At 43.0% G+C, this 24829-nt stretch overlaps 1 protein-coding gene and 1 long non-coding RNA gene across 3 annotated transcripts; one reads left to right on the top strand and one right to left on the bottom strand.

The window, feature by feature from the left end:
• The first annotated feature begins 991 nt into the window (after positions 1-991).
• LOC111971045 (DNA ligase 4) lies at positions 992-4790 on the top strand. The gene is made up of 3 exons (XM_023997853.2): positions 992-1120; positions 1491-1599; positions 2015-4790. Exon 3 carries the CDS (start codon positions 2036-2038, stop codon positions 4778-4780), a length of 2745 nt encoding a protein of 914 aa, XP_023853621.1. The 5' UTR covers positions 992-1120; positions 1491-1599; positions 2015-2035; the 3' UTR covers positions 4781-4790.
• Positions 4791-17230: 12440 nt separating this feature from the next.
• LOC111970825 (uncharacterized) lies at positions 17231-18017 on the bottom strand. 2 transcript variants are annotated; one of them, XR_002878176.2, is made up of 3 exons: positions 17939-18017; positions 17475-17587; positions 17231-17351 (listed from the first exon to the last, which is right to left on the bottom strand). It is a non-coding gene; the product is annotated as an uncharacterized lncRNA (long non-coding RNA). The 2 variants fall into 2 exon arrangements; XR_002878177.1 differs by having other exon boundaries at positions 17824-18004.
• Positions 18018-24829: the final 6812 nt, after the last annotated feature.

The raw sequence follows: 24829 nt of genomic DNA, 5'->3' as shown, positions 1-24829 counted from the left end.
ACAGTACATGATTCCATATGTGTTATTTCATAGTTTCAAATGAAATTGTATTTGTCACATGTGCCTAATACAACAGGTAGACCTTACAGTGAAATGCTTACTTACAAGCCCTTAACCAACAATGCAGTTTTAAGAAAAATAAGTGTTATGTAAAAAATAGATAAGTAAAACATTTAAATAAAAGTAACAAGTAATTAAAGAGCAGCAGTAAAATAACAATAGTGTGGCTATATACAGGGGGTACCGGTTAACAGTCAATGTGCGGGGGCACCGGTTAGTCGAGGTAATTGAGGCAGTATGTACATGTAGGTAGAGTTAAAGTGACTATGTATAGATAAAAAAACAGAGAGTAGCAGCAGCGTAAAATAATGTTTTGCTTGGTGCAGGGACTCTTGACCTCAAGTAAATCTGTTGGTTGACATGTGGCAAGGTTGTTTGTAGGCCTACATTGTGTGTTATGTTCAGGGCAGTCAAGGCAGTGCACAGTGAGGAATTTGTATGAATTTCCAGACTATATAGTTTAATACAGCCGTGAGGTTTGTGTGTGTGTGTAACATACTGTGTCAGGACTTAAATGACTTAACCCATTTTTATGGACATTGGAACATGAGTTTGATCAAATTCAAAGCTATAATAGAGGTGTGTTTACAAAATGAATATTGCTTAATGATTATTTTTCTGCATGTAACCAAAGGTATTGTGACCTTGTGCTGTATCTGCATCAATTAATGTGTATCAAAATTAAATGTTTTACAGAAACATTGATAAAATGAATGTTATCCTATCACCTTTTTATATATATAAAAAAAAGTTGCACACAAAATAAAGGGCATTCTAATTAGCACTGCGCTAACATCTAATTTATGCTACTCCTTCATCCAGCTGTGGTTTGACTTTTTTTTTTTTTTTTTTACATGTATCTGGCGCCCTCTCCTGACGTATGAAAGAATTGCTTTTCCACAGGTCCATTACTTGTTTTGTTTCCGACTGAACGTTTTACGTGGCTGACGATTTCCGCTTTGTGAACAAGGAAGTGTTTTTTAGAAACTAATATAACAGATAGTAAATAATAATCAAAAACTTCTATGTTTATGTTTTGAGACCGAGAAGAAGTAATCAGGTAATTTGATACGTTATTTGTTGAATTTGAAATCGCATCATACAACATGACAACATTAATGTATCTAACGTTAGTATCTGAGGTGACAAGGTACAAATATGTCGTTCTGCCCCTGAACAAGGCAGTTAACCCACTGTTCCTTCGGCCGTCATTGAAAATAAGAATTTGTTCTTAACTGACTTGCYTAGTTAAATAAAGGTAAATAATAAATAATCTAACAGCTGTGCCTATAGATTGCATGCTAGCTAGCATAGTTTACCGAAGTGGCCTCAACTGCATAACCATGCACCATTGCACAACCTCTGGCACAACAACGCTAACTAGCTGTGTTTAGCATTCAAGTGCTCAACTACTGTCTGGTTTGTTTCAGGTTCGTCAGGAAATGTATGATGCAGTCATAACCCGGGCTTGTCGCATGTTGTAGAGGAGGGATCCCCAAAGAGTTGCAAGACACTGACGAGTTGGCTGGTTGCTTTGAGGTAAGATAGCTAGCTAACTTGAGATGTTGTTTTCAATAAGTATTCAGGCTATGCATTGTATAGTGTACATTCTCGCTAACTAGTTTCTAAACAYGTGGCTGGTGTGACGGATTAGGTCATACAGATTTTTTAAAACACATTATTCTCAAGTTATGTTATGTTTTGTTTACTGAGTAGTCATTAGCTACGGAACTGTGAGTCATTTGGGAAATGTTGTTATACTCAATGTACTGTGCTGCATATAATGGACAGGCTCCAGCACTGTATGTTGCAAATGAAGTAGTCACTGTAGAACACTACTTACTAAAGTACAGGATCATATTTTTATATCAATATAACAATTACCTAAACACCTGGATGAAAACTAAGAGCATCCCTTAGAATCTATGGGTCATTAATGTTTGTTCTTTTTTAGTTTTTTTTAAAAGCTTTTACAATGGAGGGAACCTCAAAAGGCGAAGCTGCTGCTCCCCAGAGCTCTGTCGCTGCTCAAGTTCCATTTCTTCACCTGTGCACCACGCTTGAAAAAATACAGAAGACCAAACTCCGACCAGACAAATCAAAGTTTCTCCGTGACTTCATAGACTCCTGGAGGAAGTTCCATGCGGCCCTCCACAAAGACAACCCTACCACCACAGACTCTTTCTACCCGGCCATGCGTCTCATAGTCCCCTCGTTCGAAAGGGAGCGTATGGCCTATGGCATTAAAGAGAGTATGTTAGCCAAGCTCTACATAGACGTCTTGGGTCTCCCCAAGAATGGACCAGAAGCCAACAAACTGTTGAATTACCGCACCCCCACCACATCTCAGGGGGAGGCGGGAGACTTCGCTCTTATGACCTACTTTGTGTTGAAGAAACGCTGCACAAGCCAGGGAAACCTCACCATCAGAGAAGTCAACGACTTTCTGGACTCGGTGGCCATCAACAATGCCGGTAAGCAGAAGGACCTGGTGAAGAAGAGCCTGCTGCATCTTATCACCCAGAGCACGGCACTGGAGCAGAAGTGGCTTATCCGCATGATCCTGAAGGACATGAAGCTGGGGGTCAGCAAAGAGACCGTACTCCAGGTGTTCCACTTAGATGCGGCCGAGCTCTATAACTTCACCACAGACCTAAACAAGGTGTGCCGGCAGCTCCACGACCCCTCTGTGTCCCTCAGCGAAGTGTCCATTGGCCTGTTCTTTGCCTTCAAACCTATGCTGGCCGCCATGGCCAACATGCGCCAGGTGGAGAAGCAGATGGGCAACAGCACCTTCTTCATAGAGACCAAGCTGGATGGAGAGCGCATCCAGCTGCACAAGGATGGCGACGTCTACAAGTACTTCACACGGAACTCCTTCGAGTACACCCAGCAGTTTGGTGCATCGCCGCTAGAGGGCTCCCTGACACCTTTCATCCACAATGTCTTCAAGCCCCACGTAGTCAAATGCATCCTGGATGGGGAGATGATGGCGTACAACCCCACTGCCGACACCTTCATGCAAAAAGGAAGCAAGTTTGACATCAAGAGGCTAGTGGATGACTCCGAGCTGCAGACGTGCTTTTGCGTTTTCGATGTACTTCTTGTGAACGACCACAAGTTTGGCAACGAGACGTTGAAGGTGCGCCACGACAACCTTCAGACTGTCTTCACTCCTGTTAAAGGGAGGATACACGTGGTGCCGAAAACGGAGGCCAAAACTATGCAAGAGGTGGTGAACGCCCTCAACGAAGCCATTGACAACAGGGAAGAGGGCATCATGGTGAAAGATCCCTCATCCGTCTACAAGCCCGATAAGCGAGGTGAGGGCTGGCTCAAGATAAAGCCGGAGTACGTTGATGGCTTGATGGATGAGCTCGACCTGTTGATTGTCGGAGGCTACTGGGGAAAAGGAAGGCGAGGTGGCATGATGTCTCATTTCCTCGTTGCGGTGGCCGAAGCTCCGAAGCCTGGAGAGAAACCCTCTGTCTTCCACACGCTCTGTCGCATCGGTTCCGGCTACACCATGAAGGAGCTGTATGACTTGGGGCTGAAGCTGGCCAAGCACTGGAAAGTCTACCGGAAGAACGACCCTCCGGCCTCCATTCTGTGTGGGACGGAGAGACCGGAAGTCTACATTGACCCGTGCAACTCGGTCATCATCCAGGTGAAGGCAGCAGAAATAGTCAGTAGTGACATGTACAAAACCAACTGCACGTTACGCTTCCCCAGGATCGAGAAGATCCGGGAGGACAAAGAGTGGCACCAGTGCATGACCCTAGCTGAGCTCGATCAGTTTCGCAACAAGGCGTCCGGGAAGTTGTTCTCGCGCCACCTCCGCATCAATGACAATGACGGGCCTGAAAAGAAGAAGCGCAAGTTGCCGGCAGCGGCCAAGCCCAAGAAAGCTGTCGGCGTCATCGACCACTTCAAGTCCCAGGACCTATCTGGCGTCACCAAGGAGAGAAACATGTTCGAGGACGTGGAGTTCTGCGTGATGAATGGCAACGAGGCGCACACCAAGGCGGAGCTGGAGAAAGCAGTGGCCCGATGTGGCGGTATTGTAGTCCAGAACCCGGGACCGGACACCTACTGTGTGATTGCCGCTGTGGAGAACATGCGTGTGAAGAACCTTATCTCTTCAGACCAGCACGACGTGGTGTGGGCTGCCTGGCTGCTGGAGTGCCTAGACAGGAAGCAGGTGGTGCCATGGCAACCATGTCACATGATACACATGTCGCCCTCCACCAAGGAGCACTTTGCCAAGGAATACGACTGCTACGGAGACAGCTACTTCGTGGACACGGACGAGCAGCAGCTGAGGGAAGTCTTCGGTCGGATTGGCAGAGCGGACACTTTGACGGCACAGTGCATCGCTAAGTTGGAGGAACGCTACAGCTGGGACGACCTCCCCACTAGCATGTTCAGACCTTTCAGGGTCTACATGGACAGATACGCAGACATAGGAGACCCTAAAAGCATCGTACCAGCAACTTGTCTGGACACACGGGCTCTGGAATTCCGCTTCCACGGAGGGACAGTAGTGCAGAAGCTCGAGGAAGGGGTCTCTCATGTCATAGTGGTGGAGGAAACAAGAGTGTTGGCTTTAAGAACCCTCAGACGACTCTTTACCAAAAAGTTTAAGATTGTTAGAGAGTCATGGGTAACAGAGTCTATCAAAGCAGGGTTTTTGCGGAATGACAATGACTACCTAGTGTGATGGTTAAAAAGCCATCTAATGCAAGAACTGGACAATAAGCACGTTATGATTGACATATCTCTGGGATTGTAATATTTTGTTTTAATCCATTTTAGAGTGTAAATAAATGTTTGTTTTAAAGGGTTTTCTGAATTAGAAGGTAACGTTATCCAGTGTTTTTCTACACATTTGAATATGGATCAAGGGAACTCAAGGATATAGTGTAGGCCTATATCTAATGGTGTATCTACTGTAATTGAGGTAAGCTATTTTAATGTCCTTTCCAATGCAGACTATTGTGTTAAGATATTTGAAGACTGTCTATCCCATCATTTCCCAAACTGTCAGCGAGACACCAAGGGGTGAACGTTTTGGTTTTTGCCTTAACACTACACAGCTTGATGATTAGTTGGTTATTTGAATCATCTGTGTAGTGCTAGGGCAAAAATCAAAACGTGTTACCCTTGGGGTCCCGAGGCCGAGTTTGGGAAACCCTGGTCTATCCACTAAATTATTTGTTTCATTTAATGCAAATTTTATTATACTGTTTTTTTTTAAGTTAATCTTTTCAATTGTCATGTTTTGGAACTAAAATAAATATTTTGAATAAATATGGGAATTGGTATTAGAAGATTGCTTTATGTATTGTCCAAGTATCTAAATATTTTAACTGTTGTTGCAATGTTACCTTCAGTAGATTAACTGACTTTAATGAAAGAAAAAGTGATTTTTTATAAAGCTGTTCATTTGAGATAAAAAATAAGAAACCTCCACACTGCTCTTCCTAGTATCACTGTACTTTATTAAGCTTTACGTATCGGCCTCAAGGCCTTCTTCAGAGCTGGTAATTAAATTACATCTATACTGAACAAAAATATAAACGCAACAATTTCTATCAATTTCTATCATATAAGAAAATCAGTCAATTGAAATAAATTCATTAGGCCCTAATCTATGGATTTCGTATGAGGTGATGGGGTGGATGAATGGCACGACAATTTACATTTACATTTAAGTAATTTAGCAGACGCTCTTATCCAGAGCGACTTACAAATTGGTGCATTCACCTTATGATATCCAGTGGAACAACCACTTTACAATAGTGCATCTAACTCTTTTGAGGGGGAGGGGGGGGGTTAGAAGGATTACTTTATCCTATCCTAGGTATTCCTTAAAGAGGTGGGGTTTCAGGTGTCTCCGGAAGGTGGTGATTGACTCCGCTGACCTGGCGTCGTGAGGGAGTTTGTTCCACCATTGGGGTGCCAGGGCAGCGAACAGTTTTGACTGGGCTGAGCGGGAACTGTACTTCCTCAGAGGTAGGGAGGCGAGCAGGCCAGAGGTGGATGAACGCAGTGCCCTTGTTTGGGTGTAGGGCCTGATCAGAGCCTCAGGATCAATGGGCCTCAGGATCTCATCACCGTATCTCTGCATTCAAATTGCCATCGATAAAATGCAATTGTGTTCTTTGTCCGTAGCTTATGCCTGCTCATACCATAACCCCACCGCCACCATGGGGCACTCTGTTCACAACTTTGACAGTTGACATCAGCAAACCGCTCGCCAAAACGATGTCATACACGTGGTCTCGCGTTGTGAGGCCGGTTGGACGTACTGCCAAAGTTTCTTAAATGACGTTGGGGGCGGGTTATGGTAGAAAAATGACCATCAAATTCTCTGGCAACAGCTCTGGTGTACATTCCTGCTGTCAGCATGCCAATAGCACGCTCCATCAACATTTGAGGCATCAGTGGAATTGTGTTGTGTGACAAAACATCAATTGTCTTTTATTGTCCCCACCACAAGGTGCACCTGTGTAATGATCATGCTGTTTATTCAGCTTCTTGATATGCCACAGCTGTCAGGTGGCTGGATTTTCTTGGCCAAGGAGAAATGCTCACTAACGGATGGAAAAAAATTGTGCAGAACATTTTAGAGTAATAAGCTTTTTGTGTGCATGAAACATTTCTGGGATCTTTTATTTCAGCTCATGAAACATGGGACCAACACTTTACATGTTGCGTTTATATTTTTGTTCAGTATAGATAAACAGTACCAGTCAAAAGTTTGGACACACCTACTTATTCAAGGGTTTTTATTTATTTGTACTGTTTTCTACATTATAGAATAATAGTGAAGACATCAAAACTATGAAATAACACATGGAATCATGTAGTAACCAAAAAAGTGTTAAACAAATCACAATATATTTTATATTTCATATTCTTCAAAGTAACCACCCTTTGCCTGGATGACAACTTTGCACATTCTTGGCATTCTCTCAAACAGCTTCATAAGGTAGTCACCTGGAATGCATTTCAATTAACAGGTGTGCCTTGTTAATTTGTGAAATTTATTTCCTGCTTAATGGATTTGAACCAATCAATTGTGTTGTGACAAGGTAGGGGTGGTATACAGAAGATAGCCCTATTTGGTAAAGGACCAAGTCCATATTATGGCAAGAACAGCTCAAATAAGCAAAGAGAAATGACAGTCCATCATTACTTTAAGACATAAAGGGTAGTCAATCAGGAGAATTTCAAGAACTTTGAAAGTTTCTTCAAGTGTAGTCGCAAAAACCATCAAGCGCTATGATGAAACTGGCTCTCATGAGGACCGACACAGGAAAGAATGAACCAGAGTTACCTCTGCTGCAGAGGATAAGTTCATTAGAGATACCAGCCTCAGAAATTGCAGCCCAAATAAATGCTTAAAGTTCAAGTAACAGACACATCTCAACATCAACTGTTCAGAGGAGACTGTGTGAATCAGGGCTTTATGGTCGAATTTCTGCAAAGAAACCACTACTAAAGTATACCAATAAGAAGAACAGACTTGCTTGGGCCAAGACAAACAAGAAATGGACATTAGACCGGTGGAAATCTGTCCTTTGATCTGATGAGGAGAATGACCCAACACACCTCCAGGCTGTGTAAGGGCTATTTGACCAAGAAGGAGAGTGATGGAGTGCTGCATCAGATGACCTGGCCTCCACAATCACCCGACCTCAACCCAATTGAGATGGTTTGGGATGAGTTGGACCGCAGCGTGAAGGAAAAGCAGCCAACAAGTGCTCAGCATATGTGGGAACTCCTTCAAGACTGTTGGAAAAGCATTCCAGGTGAAGCTGGTTGAGAGAATGCCAAGAGTGTGCAAAGCTGTAATCAAGGCAAAGGGTGGCTACTTTGAAGAATCTAAAATGTTACATATTTTGATTTCTAAAAAATAGTTTGTACATGATTCCATCTGTTATTTCATAGTTTTGATGTCTTCACTATTATTCTACAATGTAGAAAATAGTAAAAAAGTAAGAAAAACCCTGGAATGAGTAGGTGTGTCCAAAGTTTTGACTGGTACTGTACATAACATGAAACAGCACATTAGTAAAGGCAGAMAAATGACCTTGAATGAAGCCAAGAATGGTTGTCTGTCTTTGCTGGTAAGCTGTTTTTTTAAATGTTTGTACCTTCCAGTCCACCTCCAGTTGCCATGCCTGTTGAGTGAGAGGAGATAGAGTGCACTGCCTGGCCCTGCTTTGAGTAGAGTGAATCAGTGAGCCGTGGGGGGTTATTGATGGGTCCAGAAGAGAACGATGTGTCTGTCAGAGAGATGGGCAAGCCACAGGAGCTCCAAAACAGGATCCAAAACAGGATCCTCCTGGGGCTTTCTGCAAAGATGTTCCCTCTTGAGAAAAGGTCACAGAGGTACCGTGGGACTGAATGTCTGTTGTTGTTCCCTTCCCAACCAGTCCCTGTTGAGTGTATGGATTTGTCTCAAATGGCACTCTTCCATATAAAGTGCACTACTTTTGACCAGGACCCATAAGGCTCCGGTCAAAAGTAGTGCACTATATAGGAAATAAGGTGCCATTTGAGGTGCAGGCCATGTGTTTGGGGGCTTTTTTTCTCAACCAAATAAACAGTGTGGTGGGATTAAATTGAGTCTTGCACGGAACCCAAACTGGCTGCGTGCATCATCGTGCGCTATCGTGCATAAATGTATTTTGTCCCCCTACACCAAACGYGGTCACGACACGCAGGTTAAAATATCAAAACAAACTCTGAACCAATKACATTAATTTGGGGACAGGTCGAAAAGCATTAAACATGTATGGCAATTTAGCTAGTTAGCTTGCACTTGCTAGCTACTTTGTCCTATTTAGCTAGCTTGCTGTTGCTTGCTAATTTGTCCTGGGATATAAACATTGAGTTGTTATTTTACCTGAAATGCACAAGGTCCTCTACTCCGACAATTAATCCACAAATAAAACGGCCAACCGAATCATTTCTAGTCATCTCTCCTCCTTCCATGCTTTTTCACCTTTGAACTTATATGGTGGTCGGCATCTAAACATTCATAGTATTACCACGACGACCGGCAAAACAGTTCGTCTTTCAATCACCCACGTGGGTATAACCAATGAGGAGATGGCACGTGGGTACCTGCTTCTATAAACCAATGAGAAGATGGGAGAGGTAGGACTTTCAGCGTTATCTGCGTCAGAAATAGAAAGGAGTTCTATTTTAGCCCTTGGCATCGCAGACGCTCGTTAGCAGTGTGGGTACAATAATTGAATAACATGGATTTCAAAATGTATTTTGCGACGCTCGCGCACACGACGTGTCCGGTCTGGTCAGCATGTTAGGAGTTTTTGGGGGTCCACATCGACAGTAAACTGTAAACTAGTTGGAACATTTTATTTTAATAATTGCTACATACTGTGCCTTCGGAAAGTATTCAGATCCCTTGACTTTTTCCACATTTTGTTACGTTACAGCTGTCACGAACTGGCTCAAAGCCCGTAACAAAAGGGAGACAACGTGGAGATAAGGAGTAACAAAATATATTTATTAAATAAAGTAACCTAAATGCAATTAACAATGGTGTGTGTAATCAGTAGTGTAAGTGAGTATTTTGGCATGCATGAATGTGATAATGCGGTGTGTTGGAAGGTGCTAAAGCAAACAACCAAAAAGTCACAAAAACCACAACAAAATCTATCAAGGTGTCTGCATGGAGAGAGTCTCCTCCATGAATGGGGAAGTGGTGTATTTATCCTGGGAGACACCGGGCCCAGGTGTTTCCCATGTAGCTGACGACCCTCCCAACTCCGCCCACCGACATCCTAATAAGGAAACAAGAACAAAGAGAGAATACGGCAGACAGAGTGGGAGGGTCGTCACACAGCCTTATTCGAAAATGGATTAAAATGTTTTTCCCCCCTCATCAATCTACACACAATACCCCACAATGACAAAGCAAAAACAGGTTTTAGAAAATGTTTCCCCCCCCCCCCAAAAAATGATGAAATATTAGATTTATTCAGACCCGCTATTCAGTACTTTGTTGAAGCACCTTTGGCAGTGATTACAGCATCGAGTCTTCTTAGGTATGATGCTACAAGCTTGGCACACCTGTATTTGTGGAGATACTCCCATTTTCTGCAGATCCTCTCAAGCTCTGTCAGATTGGATGGGGAGCGTCGCTGCACAGCTATTTTCAGGTCTCTCCAGAGATGTTTGATTGGGTTCAAGTCCGAGCTCTGGCTAGGCCACTCAAGGACATTCAGAGACTTGTCCCGAAGCCACTCCTGCGTTGTCTTGGCTGTGCTTAGGGTCGTTGTCCTGTGGAAGGTGAATCTTCGCCCCAGTCTGAGGTCCTGAGCGCTCTGGAGCAGGTTTTCATCAAGGATCTCTCTGTACTTTGCTCTGTTTATCTTTGCCTTGATCCTGACTAGTCTCCCAGTCCCTGCTGCTGAAAAAYATCCCCAAGCATGATGCTGCCACCACCATTTTCCACCGCAGGGATGGTGCCAGGTTTCCTCCAGACGTGACGCTTGGCATTGGGCCAAATAGTTAAATCTTGGTATCATCTGACCAGAAAATCTTGTTTCTCATGGTCTGAGAGTCTTTAGCTGCCTTTTGGCAAACTCCAAGTGGAGGAACTCTAGAGCTCTGTCAGTGACCAACAGGTTCTTGTTCACCTCCCTGACCAAGGCCCTTCTCCCCCGATTGCTCAGTTTGGGCGGACGGCCAGCTCTAGGGAGAGTCTTGGTGGTTCCAAACTTCTTCCATTTAAGAATGATGGAGGCCACTGTGTTCTTGGGGACCTTCAATGCTGCAGAAATATTTTGGAACCATTCCCCAGATCTGTGCCTCGACACAATCCTGTCTCAGAGCTCTATGGATAATTCCTTTGACCACATGGCTTGGTTTTTGCTCTGACATGCACTGTCAACTGTGGGACCTTATATAGACTGGTGTGTGCCTTTCTAAATCATGTCCAACAAAATGGAATTTACCGCAGGTGGACTCTAATYACGTTGTAGAAACATCTCAAGGATGATCAATGGAAACAGGATGCACCTGAGCTCATTTTTGAGTCTCATAGCAAGGGTCTGAATACCTACAGTACCAGTTAAACGTTTGGACACACCTACTCATTCAAGGGTTTTTCTTTATTTTTACTATTTTCTACATTGTAGAATAATAGTGAAGACATCAAAACTACGAAATAACACATATGGAATCATGTAGTAACCAAAAAAGTGTTAAACAAATCAAAATGTTTTATATTTGAGATTCTTCAAAGTAGCTACCCTTTGCCTTGATGATAACTTTGCACACTCTTGGNACCCTTTGCCTTGATGATAACTTTGCACACTCTTGGCATTCTCTCAACGAACTTCACCTGGAATGCTTTTCTAACTGTCTTGAAGGAGTTCCCACATATGCTGAGCACTTGTTGGCTGCTTTTCCTTCACTCTGCGGTYCAACTCATCCCAAACCATCTCAATTGGGTTGAGGTCGGGTAATTGTGGAGRCCAGGTCCTCTTATGCAGCTTGGAGGTGTGTTGGGTCATTGTCCTGTTGAAAAACAAATGATAGTCCCACTAAGCGCAAACCAGATCTGATTGCATATTGCTGCAGRATGCTGTGGTAGCCATGCTGGTTACGTGTGTTTTAGCAGTGTAGTTCTTAAATGACCTGATTTGTAACTTTGAAAAGAATTTTGTCAAACAGATAGTGAACTGAAAAATTTAAGTTTGATTCATAGAGGGACAATGAATATACAAATAATTTGGTTAGGGTGTAGGGGCAGATGTATGTAATCTTATCTTCAGGAGATTTGATTGTCTATTTACTTCATTTCGCCTGATCAGTGGAACAATTCTCATGATTAACATTGTCCAAAATAAACAGTAATTCGTGTGCTTGTCAGCAGGAACACTACCGTTATTYCTCACACTTATTTTATTATTCCACTTCTTCCCAACTTGGCCAGTGTAATCTGACATGCCTACTTGTGTCTTTGAAAATGTATTATATGAAGCTATGTAATATTGCAGCCATTCACGGACAGTTTTGAATAAGTCATACAAATAAGCATTGGATATTAAATGCGCCAGGAATCAAATGTAATTTTTCACCTTTTAGTATTGTGCACATGCTTGGCAGAGATGGTAAGGGGTCTCACAACTCATAAACACATATTTTGTCTATGTAGAGTAAGATGATGGCAAGGATCTTCAACTAATAGACATAAACCACCTGAATATTGATATTTATTATGTTTTTCTTGAAGGTTGGGTGATTTTGAGAAATTATTGTTATAACAAGAACATTTTCAAACACCCAGCACTTGGAAAACATACAGTAGATCAGGGATGGCCAAACCTCCTGGGGAGCAAGCAGGACCTATTTTGAAGATAGAGTTCACCCAAATTACAAAATACAAAATGTTTGTGTCCTTACCTTGAAAGCAGTCTATGTACAAGGAGACTGCAATCTATGATTTGGTTACCCACTGCCATCAACCATTACTATTATTATTTCCTGTGCAGAGCCTTGGTGTAGTGGTAACACACCCCTGCACATACAACTTTCCACCTGAGAACAGGATCAATCCCTGCTTCCAACTTTCCTGCTGTTTCTAGCATTTGCCTTTCTCCCCACTTCATTACTGTCTGTAATAAAGTGTCAAACCACCTAAAGGACTATGTTAGCATTCTTAAATATTAGCATTCTTAAAGTTTCATCCCACCAGTCTCAACGTCAAYAGTGAAGAGGTGACTGCGGGATGCTAGCCTTCTAGGCAGGGTTGCAAAGAAAAAGCCATATGTCAGACTGGCCAATAAAAATAAAAGATTAAGATGGACAAAAGAACACAGACACTGGACAGAGGAACTCTGCCTAGAAGGCCAGTATCCCGGAGTCGCCTCTTCACTGTTGACGTTGAGACTGGTGTTTTGCGGGTACTATTTAATGAAGCTGCCAGTTGAGGACTTGTGAGGCGTCTGTTTCTCAAACTAGACACTCTAATTTACTTGTCCTCTTGCTCAGTTGTGCACTGGGGCCTCCCACTCCTCTTTCTAGTCTGGTTAGAGCCAGTTTGCGTTGTTCTGTGAAGGGAGTAGTACACGGCGTTGTACGCAATCTTCAGTTTCTTGGCAATTTCTCGCATAGAATAGCCTTCATTTCTCAGAACAAGAATAGACTGATGAGTTTCAGAAGAAAGTTCTTTGTTTCTGGCCACTTCGAACCCACAAATGCTGATGCTCCAGATACTCAACTAGTTTAATACTCAACTAGCTTATTTAAATCAGCACAACAGTTTTCAGCTGTGCTAACATAATTGCAAAAGGGTTTTCTAATGATCAATTAGCCTTTTAAAATGATAAACTTGGATTATCTAACACAACGTGCAATTGGAACACAGGAGTGATGGTTGCTGATAATGGGCCTCTGTACACCTATGTAGATATTCAATAAAATATCTGCCGTTTCCAGCTACAATAGTCATTTACAACATTAACAATGTCTACACTGTATTTCTGATCAATTTGAAGTTATTTTAATTGACCAAAATATAGCTTTTCTTTCAAACACAAGGATATTTCTTAGTGAACACAAACTTTTGAACGGTAGTGTAAGTAGGACACGTGTAGGACACACTTTTGAATGGGAGTGTAAGAAAAAACATTTTATATCAAAGTTGTCTCGAGAAGCTTTGCATATTCATAGAATGAGGCTTGTAGCATAGAATCTCTCTCCATTGAATACAGGCGGTGGACGTCAACAACCCTCATCTAATATTCAAAAAAGGATTGYAATAAATACATATATCCACCAATCCAGAGAAAGGATAGGTGGGAGCTAGTCTTGCTGCTTTGTGGACAACGACTCCCATTGTTGGAGCGGAGAGACATGTATCTTGTCAGTATATACATCATCTTTGACTGCACTCACCGATTCCGCATGTGTTTCTTCTGGTGCTCATTAAGAAATGCAGCAGCCATTACTGAAGCCCAAACAAGAGTTGTCTTTGGGGTGTGGTTTAATGTGGGTATTTCTTGGGTGTGTCTTTGCCATTTATTAATCACAACAAACAAGAGCAGCAGTGAGTAACTTAGTGACAGCGAGGCTAGCTTTGCTATCAAGAGAAGTTTTGAAGTGGAGGACTTCTCCCCTCCTGAGTTCTGACTGACTCTCCATCTCAAGATGATCTGCTAATTGAGTTCTATGTGTAGGCTAAAGCCTGCGCTGACCTTTAGCCAACTTGACAGCAGCTAGCTTGCTTAGCTTGGGGATAGATACAGCTGTCAAATCACAGTTATGCCAAGATAGCAAGAAGTACCAGTGTCTGGAATGTATTTCATGAGACACTCGTTCTACAAGACCTTTCTACGAAAGTAGCTTGCAACTTGAAGTTTTATCTCATCCTGTAAAGACATGTTACCATGGAAACTATATCAACTACTGCTAGTTGAATGCCTGGTCTTCAGTCAGTTCAGCTGTCAACACGATATTCTATAACTGGCTAGTTTTTTCTCATCTCGTCATTCTTTATGTCTGCTGCTAGATCTTTCCTGGGGTACAATCCCAGAACTACAGGTGTAGCTACATGTGGATATTGCACAAACATGGCCAGCTTGATTGTAGATACAGTGGGGCAAAAAAGTATTTAGTCAGCCACCAATTGTGCAAGTTCTCCCACTTAAAAAGATGAGAGAGGCCTGTAATTGTCATCATAGGTACACTTCAACTATGACAGACAAAATGAGAAAAAAAAWTCCAGAAAATCACATTGTAGGGTTTTTAATGAATTTATTTGCAAATTATGGTGGAAAATAAGTATTTGGTCACCTACAAACAAGCAAGATTTCTGGCTCTCAACAGACCTGTAACTTCTTCTTTAAGAGGCTCCTCTGTCCTCCACTCGTTACCTGTATTAATGGCACCTGTTTGAACTTGTTATCAGTATAAAAAGACCTGTCCACAACCTCAAACAGTCCAACTCAAACTCCACTATGGCCAAGACCAAAGAGCTGTCAAAGGACACCAGAAACAAAATTGTAGACCTGCACCAGGCTGAGAAGACTGAATCTGCATATGTAAGCAGCTTGGTTTGAAGAAATCAACTGTGGGAGCAATTATTAGGAATGGAAGACATACAAGACCACTGATAATCTCCCTGATCTGGGGCTCACACAAGATCTCACCCCGTGGGGTCAAAATGATCACAAGAACGGTGAGCAAAAATCCCAGAACCACACGGGGGGACCTAATGAATGACCTGCAGAGAGCTGGGACCAAAGTACAAAGCCTACCATCAGTAACACACTACGCCGCCAGGGACTCAAATCCTGCAGTCGAGACGTGTCCCCTGCTTAAGCCAGTACATGTCACGCCCCGTCTGAAGTTTGCTAGAGAGCATTTGGATGATCCAGAGAAGATTGGGAGAATGTCATATGGTCAGATGAAACCAAAATATAACTTTTTGGTAAAAACTCAACTCATCGTGTTTGGAGGACAAAGAATGCTGAGTTGCATCCAAAGAACACAATACCTACTGTGAAGCATGGGGGTGGAAACATCATGCTTTGGGGCTGTTTTTCTGCAAAGGAACAGGACGACTGATCCGTGTAAAGGAAAGAATGAATGGGGCATGTATCGTGAGATTTTGAGTGAAAACCTCCTTCCATCAGCAAGGGCATTGAAGATGAAACGTGGCTGGGTCTTTCAGCATGACAATGATCCCAAACACACCCCGGGCAACGAAGGAGTGGCTTCGTAAGAAGCATTTCAAGTCCTGGAGTGGCCTAGCCAGTTCCAGATCTCAACCCCATAGAAATCTTTGGAGGGAGTTGAAAGTCTGTGTTGCCCAGCAACAGCCCCAAAACATCACTGCTCTAGAGGAGATCTGCATGGAGGAATGGGCCAAAATACCAGCAACAGTGTGTGAAAACCTTGTGAAGACTTACAGAAAACGTTTGACCTCTGTCATTGCCAGACAAAGGGTATATAACAAAGTATTGAGATAAACTTTTGTTATTGACCAAATACTTATTTTCCACCATAATTTGCAAATAAATTCATAAAAAATCCTACAATGTGATTTTCTGGAATTTGTTTTTCTAATTTTGTCTGTCATAGTTGAAGTGTACCTATGATGAAAATTACAGGCCTCTCTCATCTTTTTAAGTGGGAGAACTTGCACAATTGGTGGCTGACTAAATACTTTTTTGCCCCACTGTAAATTGATTTAAAAATTAAATAATAATGGTTGTGTTTGTGTTACAAAGACAGTGTCTGATGTAAATAGGCTTTCATATTGATTTGCTTACAAAGACGGTATGCCTACACTTTACCTAGCAAATAGAAATAAGTTGTGTGTAGAGTACAACCACAGATAGAACAAAGAGCATAACAATCTTTGGTACAACTTCAGCTCTCCCATAACTAGCATGGCATTCCATTCTATTTCTATGGTCTATTCTATGGGTTTGGCTGTCTAACCACACACTGACATGCACAGCTCTCTGGGTGAGGTTCTGTCTTCAAGTCTCCAGTGGGTGATGAAGTCCCTTCCATCTATGTAATGTATTACAGGTTATGGACAGGTGTAGTCGGGTGGCAGGAGGGGTGGAGTGCATGACACTCCATCCTGGATATAACAGAGTTTGCCTCAACCCATGGGTCCAGCAGGCAGAGTTCAATAAATACAGGCAGGTGTGAGATGCAGGAAGATATCATTCTTGTCATACCACTCTGTAGCTACTGACCAAGATTCTTCCAGGAGGGAGCTTTGAATCGGTCAGCAGCCTACAGAGTAATATGAGAAGAGTGAAACTGCTGAACTTATGTAGATATTCTAAACAGTGTTTTGATAACTTGCAGTTATCAAAACAGTTCCATAACAGTTCCATGTCAAATTGACCATCCTTCACATAATACTGTAGAAGCAATGTTCTGCTAATATAACAATGCGCAAGTATTACATTTGATCCTTCATTTTCTATTGTCATTCACAAGCGATACGGATACTGTACCTATCAGAATTATGTCTGGTAGTACATGTTAGTCGTCATCCCTTYGTATGGTGTCCTATATACGACAGTTACCTGACATATTTGAAGAATACATAGGGTCCCCCCGACCCCCTACCATTCAATAATAACAAAAGACGATGAAGTGACAGATGTGTCTTGTATAGTTTTAATGCTGAGTGCAAGGTCTTTCCCAGTTCAGACATCTGTATCAACCTGTCTTTTAGTCAGGGGACTCCATGACAAACCATCTCTCCTGTCCTCCATCTGTAGAAAAAAAGGTCGAGTTCGTACACATAGCACTGATTCCATTATCAATGGATGTTCATTGAATTCCAGGAYAGACAAGTGATAGTATTTTGATCTATGACCAGATCAAATGTAACCAACCTGAAGTGGGACTGGTGCCTGGCCATGTACTGCCCCAGCCTTCTGCTCCTGATGTGGTAAGAGGGTTCCCACAACACTGTGGAACAATAAATCCACCAGGTTTTGTAAGTAGCCTGTGAATTAAATAAAAAAAGAATCAATCAATGAACATATCTAGTTTGGAAGTAATTATACTAATAGAGATGACTGCAATTACAGAATAGATTCAGACCAGTGACACTGACGCCAGCTGTGTAATGCTTGCTGACAGTGTTTGGGATGAAAGAAGTGCAGGAGCCGTCTTTTTCCAATTCTGTCCATTAGACTATGTTCACCGAAATTCACAAATTATATTGTGCTATATAGATACCTCTGATTAGTCACTGTTAAGGGTTCATATACATTTTCCATGACTTCTCCGTGCCTTTTAACCACATTTTCATGAATGTTATTACAGCCTACGAGAAAAAGAAAGTATTACTGACACTGGAAAGCTGCTGTGTCTGATCCCATGTAGGCCTACCATCTCTAGCTGTTGTGCACTTGATCAAGGCACTTTAACGCCCTACATAGTCGAACTGCACTGTTAGTCACATGTTGTCAACATGTGGTCAACCCTCTTATCTGGAGAGGGTTGGCTTTTGATCCAGCCCTGAAACACCCAAGTCTGCTTATCAAGGTCCTGTCGAGGAGCTGATATTTAGCCTGCAATGTGGTTAGACCAGGACTTGAACAAAAGCCTTTACACCCAGTAGCTGTCCTGGAGGATAGTTGCCCCTCTTGATATAAAATTGTGCGACCTTACAACCATACTTTTGTCTTTATAAAATTATTACCTCGTTCAATGAATCAGGGATCAAATCGATAAGGTAGGCAGCTTCAAAGCAAGGTATCTAACTAGACATGTTTATATATAAGGCTCAAATATTAATGTTTCAGGGGAGATCTATGCACAGCAAGTTATTTGTCAATTAGGCTTTAATAGAGGGAAATCCAAGCTTTCCAACTGTGCAGATTTACTTAGGCTGTCTAGTGCCGGTGGAAACAACATTAATGCTTAGTTAACTAGCGAGAACTGCTACAAGTCATGTTTCGAATTTGCTATCTTGTTAGTCTGTCGGTCATTATTTTATACCAGCTGCTGCAATGTCGTGCTCTGTCTCCTTGGGCAACGGCCCACTCTGGCACACAAGCAGCACACAGACACACACTGAGGGGTCATTTCGATAATGGCTGATATGTAGATTTTAAGTGATTGATAATATTTCAAAGTGTGATTTACATTAACAAATTACGAAACTAGTTTCCATGACCTTACAAACCCTAATTTGACAACTTGGAACAGCGCATCATGTGCATTCACATTGGTGCATTTTCAATCTGCACAATCTCGAACAGCCTACTGTCACGCACAGGTTCACAGACTATCGGCAAATAAACTTGAACAAAGCAGAATCAGGAAATGAATGCCCACTCTCCATCGCTATTCAATGCAGATCCCGCTTTGATCAACCTTTTTTGCCTCRGTGTGTGACTCTGGGCCGGCGATAGGTTACTTTGTTTAATAGAGGAGCCAGTATGCAATTCCCCAAAAATTAGAAGTGTCGGTACAGCGCTCTGGACAGCTCCGGCCCAAGTCAAACACTGCTTGCTGACATGTATTTATAGCATGTCAGCTAAAAAGACTGGTACTCAGGCTGGACAAGTACCATCCATAATTTATTTTTGCCCAAGAAAATACACAATAGACTTATGAGAACAGGCATGTTGTTTTATCACTAATTGCAGACTAAGCCCCCGAATGCTAGCTAGCGCTTACTAACCTAGTCCTTTATCATGACTCCCAGTTCCATAAAGGCAGAATGCTACAAGGGCCTGAGTTATCGAGACCTAGTGCTAACCCAAACAACATGCCTCTTCTCAAAAGAGTAGCTAGCTACGTAACCTGCAAATCTGGGTTAGTTATCAATATCTTTGTCCGAGTTTAAATTAATTTGCTAGCTAGCTAACGTTAGCTAGCAGGGATCTAGCTAGCCAGTTCGAGTTGAAACATTATCTATAGCAAGCTGGCTAACGTTACATCCTATCAAACCTGATTGTCAGGTACAGCGTTAGCGAACCTTATTTTATATTACATTACACATTAGGGAGAGGCTATGTATTTACCTGCACTGAACAAAAATATAAACGCTACATGTAAAGTATAAAGAGCTGAAATAAAAGATCCCACAAATGTTCCATATGCATCTCTCAAATTGTGTGCACAAATTTGTTTACATCCCTGTTAGTGAGCATATCTCCTTTGCCAAGATAATCCATCAACCTGACAGGTGTGGCATATGAAGAAGCTGATTGATCATTACAATAAAAGGCCACTCTAAAATGTGCAGTTTTGTCTCACAACACAATGCCACAGATGTCCCAAGTTGAGGGAGCTTGCAATTGGCTTGCTGACTGCAGAAATGTCCAACAGAGCTGTTGCCAGAGAATTTAATGATCATTTCTCTACTATAAGCCGTCTACAACGTCATTTTAGAGAATTTGGTAGTACGTCCACCCGGCCTCACAAGCACAGACCACGTGTAACCACACAAGACCAGGACCTCCACATTCTGCTTTTTCACCCGCTGGATTGTCTGAGAGCAGCCAGCTGGACAGCTGATTACTGTGGGTTTGCACAACCAACGAATTTCTGCACAAACTGTCAGAAACCGTCTCAAGGAAGCTCATCTGCATGCTCGTTGTCCTCACCAGGGTCTTGACCTGACTTCAGTTCAGCATCGTAACCGACTACAGTGGGCAAATGCTCACCTTCGATGGCGACTGGCACACTGGAGAAGTTTGCTCTTCACGAATGAATCCTGGTTTCAACTGTACCGGGCAGATGGTAGACAGCATGTATGGCGATGTGTGGGCGAGCGGTTTGCTTATGTCAACGTTGTGAACAGAGTGCCCAATGATGGCGGTGAGGTTATGGTATGGGCAAGCATAAGCTACGGACAACGAACACAATTGCATTTTATCAATGGCAATTTGAATGCACAGAGCTAGCGTGACGAGATCACCTCATGTTTCAGAATGATAATGCACGGCCCCATTTCGCAAGGATCTGTACACAATTACTGGAAGCTGAAAATGTCCCAGTTCTTCCATGGCCTCCGTACTCACCAAACATGTCAATCATTGAGCATGTTTGGGATGCTCTGGACCAATGTGTGAGACAGCGTCTTCCAGTTCGCACAAATATCTCAAGGCCATCAGACTGATGAACAGCAATCACTAACTCAGAGAGGCTGCTGCCTACATTGAGACCCAATCAGTGGCCACTTTAATAAATGGATCACTAGTCACTTTATACAATGCACTCTAAATAATGTCACTTTAATAATGTTTACATATCTTACATTACTTATATCACATGTATATATACACTGTATTTTATACCAGCTATTGCATTTTCACCATCGCTCATTCATATACTTACATGTACATATTCTCATTCACCCCTTTAAATTTGTGTGTATTAGGTAGTTGTTGGGGAATTGTTAGATTACTTGTTAGATATTACTGTTAGATATTATTGTTAGATATTACTGCACTGTTGGAACTAGAAGCACAAGCATTTCGCTACACTTGAATTAACATCTGCTAACTACGTGTATGTGGCAAATAAAATGTGGTTTCTTTTGATTTGATTTGATATCCAGCAACTTTGCACAGACATTGAAGAGGGGTGGCACAACATTCCACAGGCCACAGTCAACAGCCTGGTTAACTCTATGCGTAGGAGATGTGGCAAATGTTGGTCACACCAGATACTGACTGGTTACCTGATCCACACCTCTACCTTTTTTTAAGGTATCTGTGACCAACAGATGCATATCTGTATTCCCAGTCAAGTGAAATTCATAGACTAGGGCCTCATTTATTTATTTCAATTGACTGAGTCCTTCATATTAACTTTAACTCAGTAAAAACTTTGAAATTGTTGCATGTTGCGTTTTTATTTCGGTTCAGTGTATAATCTCAAAACGGTGTGTACCCTATATGTGGTATAGTTATATAAGAGTATCATAGCTAGCTAGCTACTCACCACACACCAGTCACAGCCATCATGTTTTTTTGTTGTATGTTATCCATTACTTGCCATCTGCTGAATACATTAGAACTTTGCACCTGACCTAGAATACAGTCAAATGCCGACCACATTATCTTCCAAGAGAATTCTCTTCGATTATAGTCACAGCCGTGTATAATCCCCCCCAAGCAAATCCCTCGTCGGCCCTGAAAGAACGTCACCGGACTCTATGTGAACTGGAAACCATACATCCTGAGGCTGATTTATTGTAGCTGGGGATTCTTTTATTTGAATTAATTTCCCCTTTATTTAACCAGGTAGGCCAGTTGAGAACAAGTTCTCATTTACAAACTCGACCTGGCCAAGATAAAGCAAAGCAGTTCGACACACACAACAACACAGAGTTATACATGGAATAAACAAACATACAATCAATAATACAGTAGAATAAGTCTATATACAGTGTGTGCAAATGAGGTAGGATAAGGGAGGTAGGGCAAAAAATAGGCTATGGTGGCAAAGTAATTACAATATAGCAATTAAACACTGGAATGGTAGATGTACAGAAGATTAATGTGCAAGTACAGATACAGGGGTGCAAAGGAGCAAGATAAATAAATAAGTAAATACAGTATGGGGATGAGGTAGTTGGATGGGCTATTTACTGATTGGCTATGTACCGCTGCAGTGATCTGTGAGCTGCTCTGACAGCTGGTGCTTAAAGCTAGTGAGGGAGATATGAGTCTCCAGCTTCAGTGATTTCGCAGTTCGTTCCAGTCATTGGCAGCAGAGAACTGGAAGGTAAAGCGGCCAAAGGAAGAATTGGCTTTGGGGGTGACCAGTGATATATACCTGCTGGMGCGCGTGCTACGGGTGGGTGCTGCTATGGTGACCAGTGAGCTGAGATAAGGCGGGGCTTTACCTAGCAGAAACTTGTAGATGACCTGGAGCCAGTGGGTTTGGCGGCGAGTATGAAGCAAGGGCCAGCCACGAGAGCGTACAGGTCGCAGTGTTGGGTAGCATATGGGGCTTTGGTGACAAAACGGATGGCACTGTGATAGACTGCATCCAATTTGTTGAGTAGTGTTGGAGGCTATTTTGTAAATGACATCCCCAATGTCGAGGATCGGTAGGATGGTCAGTTTTACGAGGGTATGTTTGGCAGCATGAGTGAAGGATGCTTTGTTGCGAAATAGGAAGCCAATTCTAGATTTAATTTTGGATTGGAGATGCTTAATGTGAGTCTGGAAAGAGAGTTTACAGTCTAACCAGACACCTAGGTATTTTGTAGTTGTCCACATATTCTAAGTCAGAACCGTCCAGAGTAGTGATGCTGTACGGGCGGGCAGGTGCGGGCAGCGATCGGTTGAATAGCATGCATTTAGTTTTACTTGCATTTAAGAGCAGTTGGAGGCCACGGAAGGAGAGTTGTATGACAGTGAAGCTCGTCTGGAGGTTATTTAGCACATTGTTCAAAGAAGGGCCAGAGGTATACAGAATGCTGTCGTCTGCGTAGAGGTGGATCAKAGAATCACCAGCAGCAAGAGCGACATCATTGATGTATACAGAGAAGAGAGTCGGCCCGAGAATTGAACCCTGTGGCACCCCCAAAGAGACTGCCAGAGGTCCGGACAACAGGCCCTCCGATTTGACACACTGAACTCTATCAGAGAAGTAGTTGGTGAATTGTAACAAGCTAACTTATGAACCATACTTCCTAAATTCTATCAGCATATTGAATGTGCGACAAGAGCTGGTAGCTTTCTGGATCATTGCTACTTGAAGCTCCATGATGCATACAAGTCCTCCCCCGCCCTGCCTTCGATAAATCTGACCATGACTCCATTTTGTTGCTCCCAGCCTATAGACAGAAACTACAACAGGAAACACCCATGCTCAGGTCAATACAATGCTGGTTTGACCAATCGGATTCCACGCTTCGAGATTGCTTCGATCACGTGGTCTGAGATATGTTCCGGATAGCCTCAGACAATAACATTGATGTATACGCTGACTCGGTGAGCGAGTTTATTAGCAAGTGCATCGGCGATATCGTTTCCTCTGTGACCATTAAAACCTTCCCTAACCAGAAACTGTGGATTGATGGCAGCATTCGCGTGAAACTGAAAGTGCAAACCACCGCTTTTAATCATGGCAAGGTGACCGGAAACACGACCGAATACAAACAGTACAGCTATTCCCTCCACAAGGCAATCAAACAAGCAAAGCGTCAGTATAGAGACAAAGTAGAGTCGCAATTCAACGGCTCAAACACGAGATGCATGTGGCAGGGTCTACAGTCAATCACGGATTACAAAAAGAAAACCAGCCCTGTCGCAAACACCGACGTCTTGCTCCCAGACAAAATAACAACTTCTTTGCTCGCTTTGAGGACAATACAGTGCCACTGACACGGCCCGCTACTAAAGCCTGTGGGCTCTCCTTCTACGTGGCCAACGTGAGTAAAATTTTTTAACATGTTAACCCTCGCAAGGCTGCCGGCCCAGACGGCATTCCTAGCCGCGTCCTCAGAGCACGCACAGACCCAGCTGGCTGGTGTGTTTACGGACATATTCAACCAATCCCTATCCCGGTCTGCTGTCCCCACATGCTTCAAGATGGCCACCATTGTTCCTGTTCGCAAGGAAGCTATGGTAACTGAAGTAAATCTCTCCATTGCACTCACTTCTGTCATCGTGAAGTGCTTTGAGTGACTACTCAAGGACCATATCACCTCCACCCTATCTGATACCCTAGACCCAATCCAATTTGCTTACCGGCCCAATAGGTCCACTAACGATGCAATCGCCATCACACTGCACACTACCCTGTCCCATCAGGACAAGTGGAATACCTATGTAAGAATGCTGTTCATTGACTACAGCTCAGCATTTAACACCATAGTACCCCCAAAACTCGTCATTAAGCTCAAGTTCCTGGGTCTCGACCCCACCCTGTGCAACTGGGTCCTGGACTTTGACGGGCCGCCCCCAGGTGGTGAAGGTAGGAAACAACATCTCCACCCCACTGATTCTCAACACTGAGGCCCCACAAGGGTGCGTTCTCAGCCCTCTCCTGTACTCCCTGTTCACCCATGACTGCGTGGCCACGCACGCTTCCAACTCAATCATCAAGTTTGCAGATGACACCACAGTGGGAGGCCTGATTACCAACAACAATGAGACAGCCTACAGTGAGGAGGTGAGGGCCCTCGGAGTGTGGTGTCAGGAAAATAACCTCTCACTCAACGTCAACAAAACAAAGGAGATGATCGTGGACTTCAGGAAACAGCAGAGGG

Source organism: Salvelinus sp. IW2-2015, linkage group LG12, assembly GCF_002910315.2.
Source record: "Salvelinus sp. IW2-2015 linkage group LG12, ASM291031v2, whole genome shotgun sequence".
In the NCBI taxonomy this organism is placed as follows: Eukaryota; Metazoa; Chordata; class Actinopteri; order Salmoniformes; family Salmonidae; genus Salvelinus; species Salvelinus sp. IW2-2015.
The sequence above is the reverse complement of the archived record's forward strand: the minus strand, read 5'-3'. Positions and strand labels throughout refer to the sequence as shown.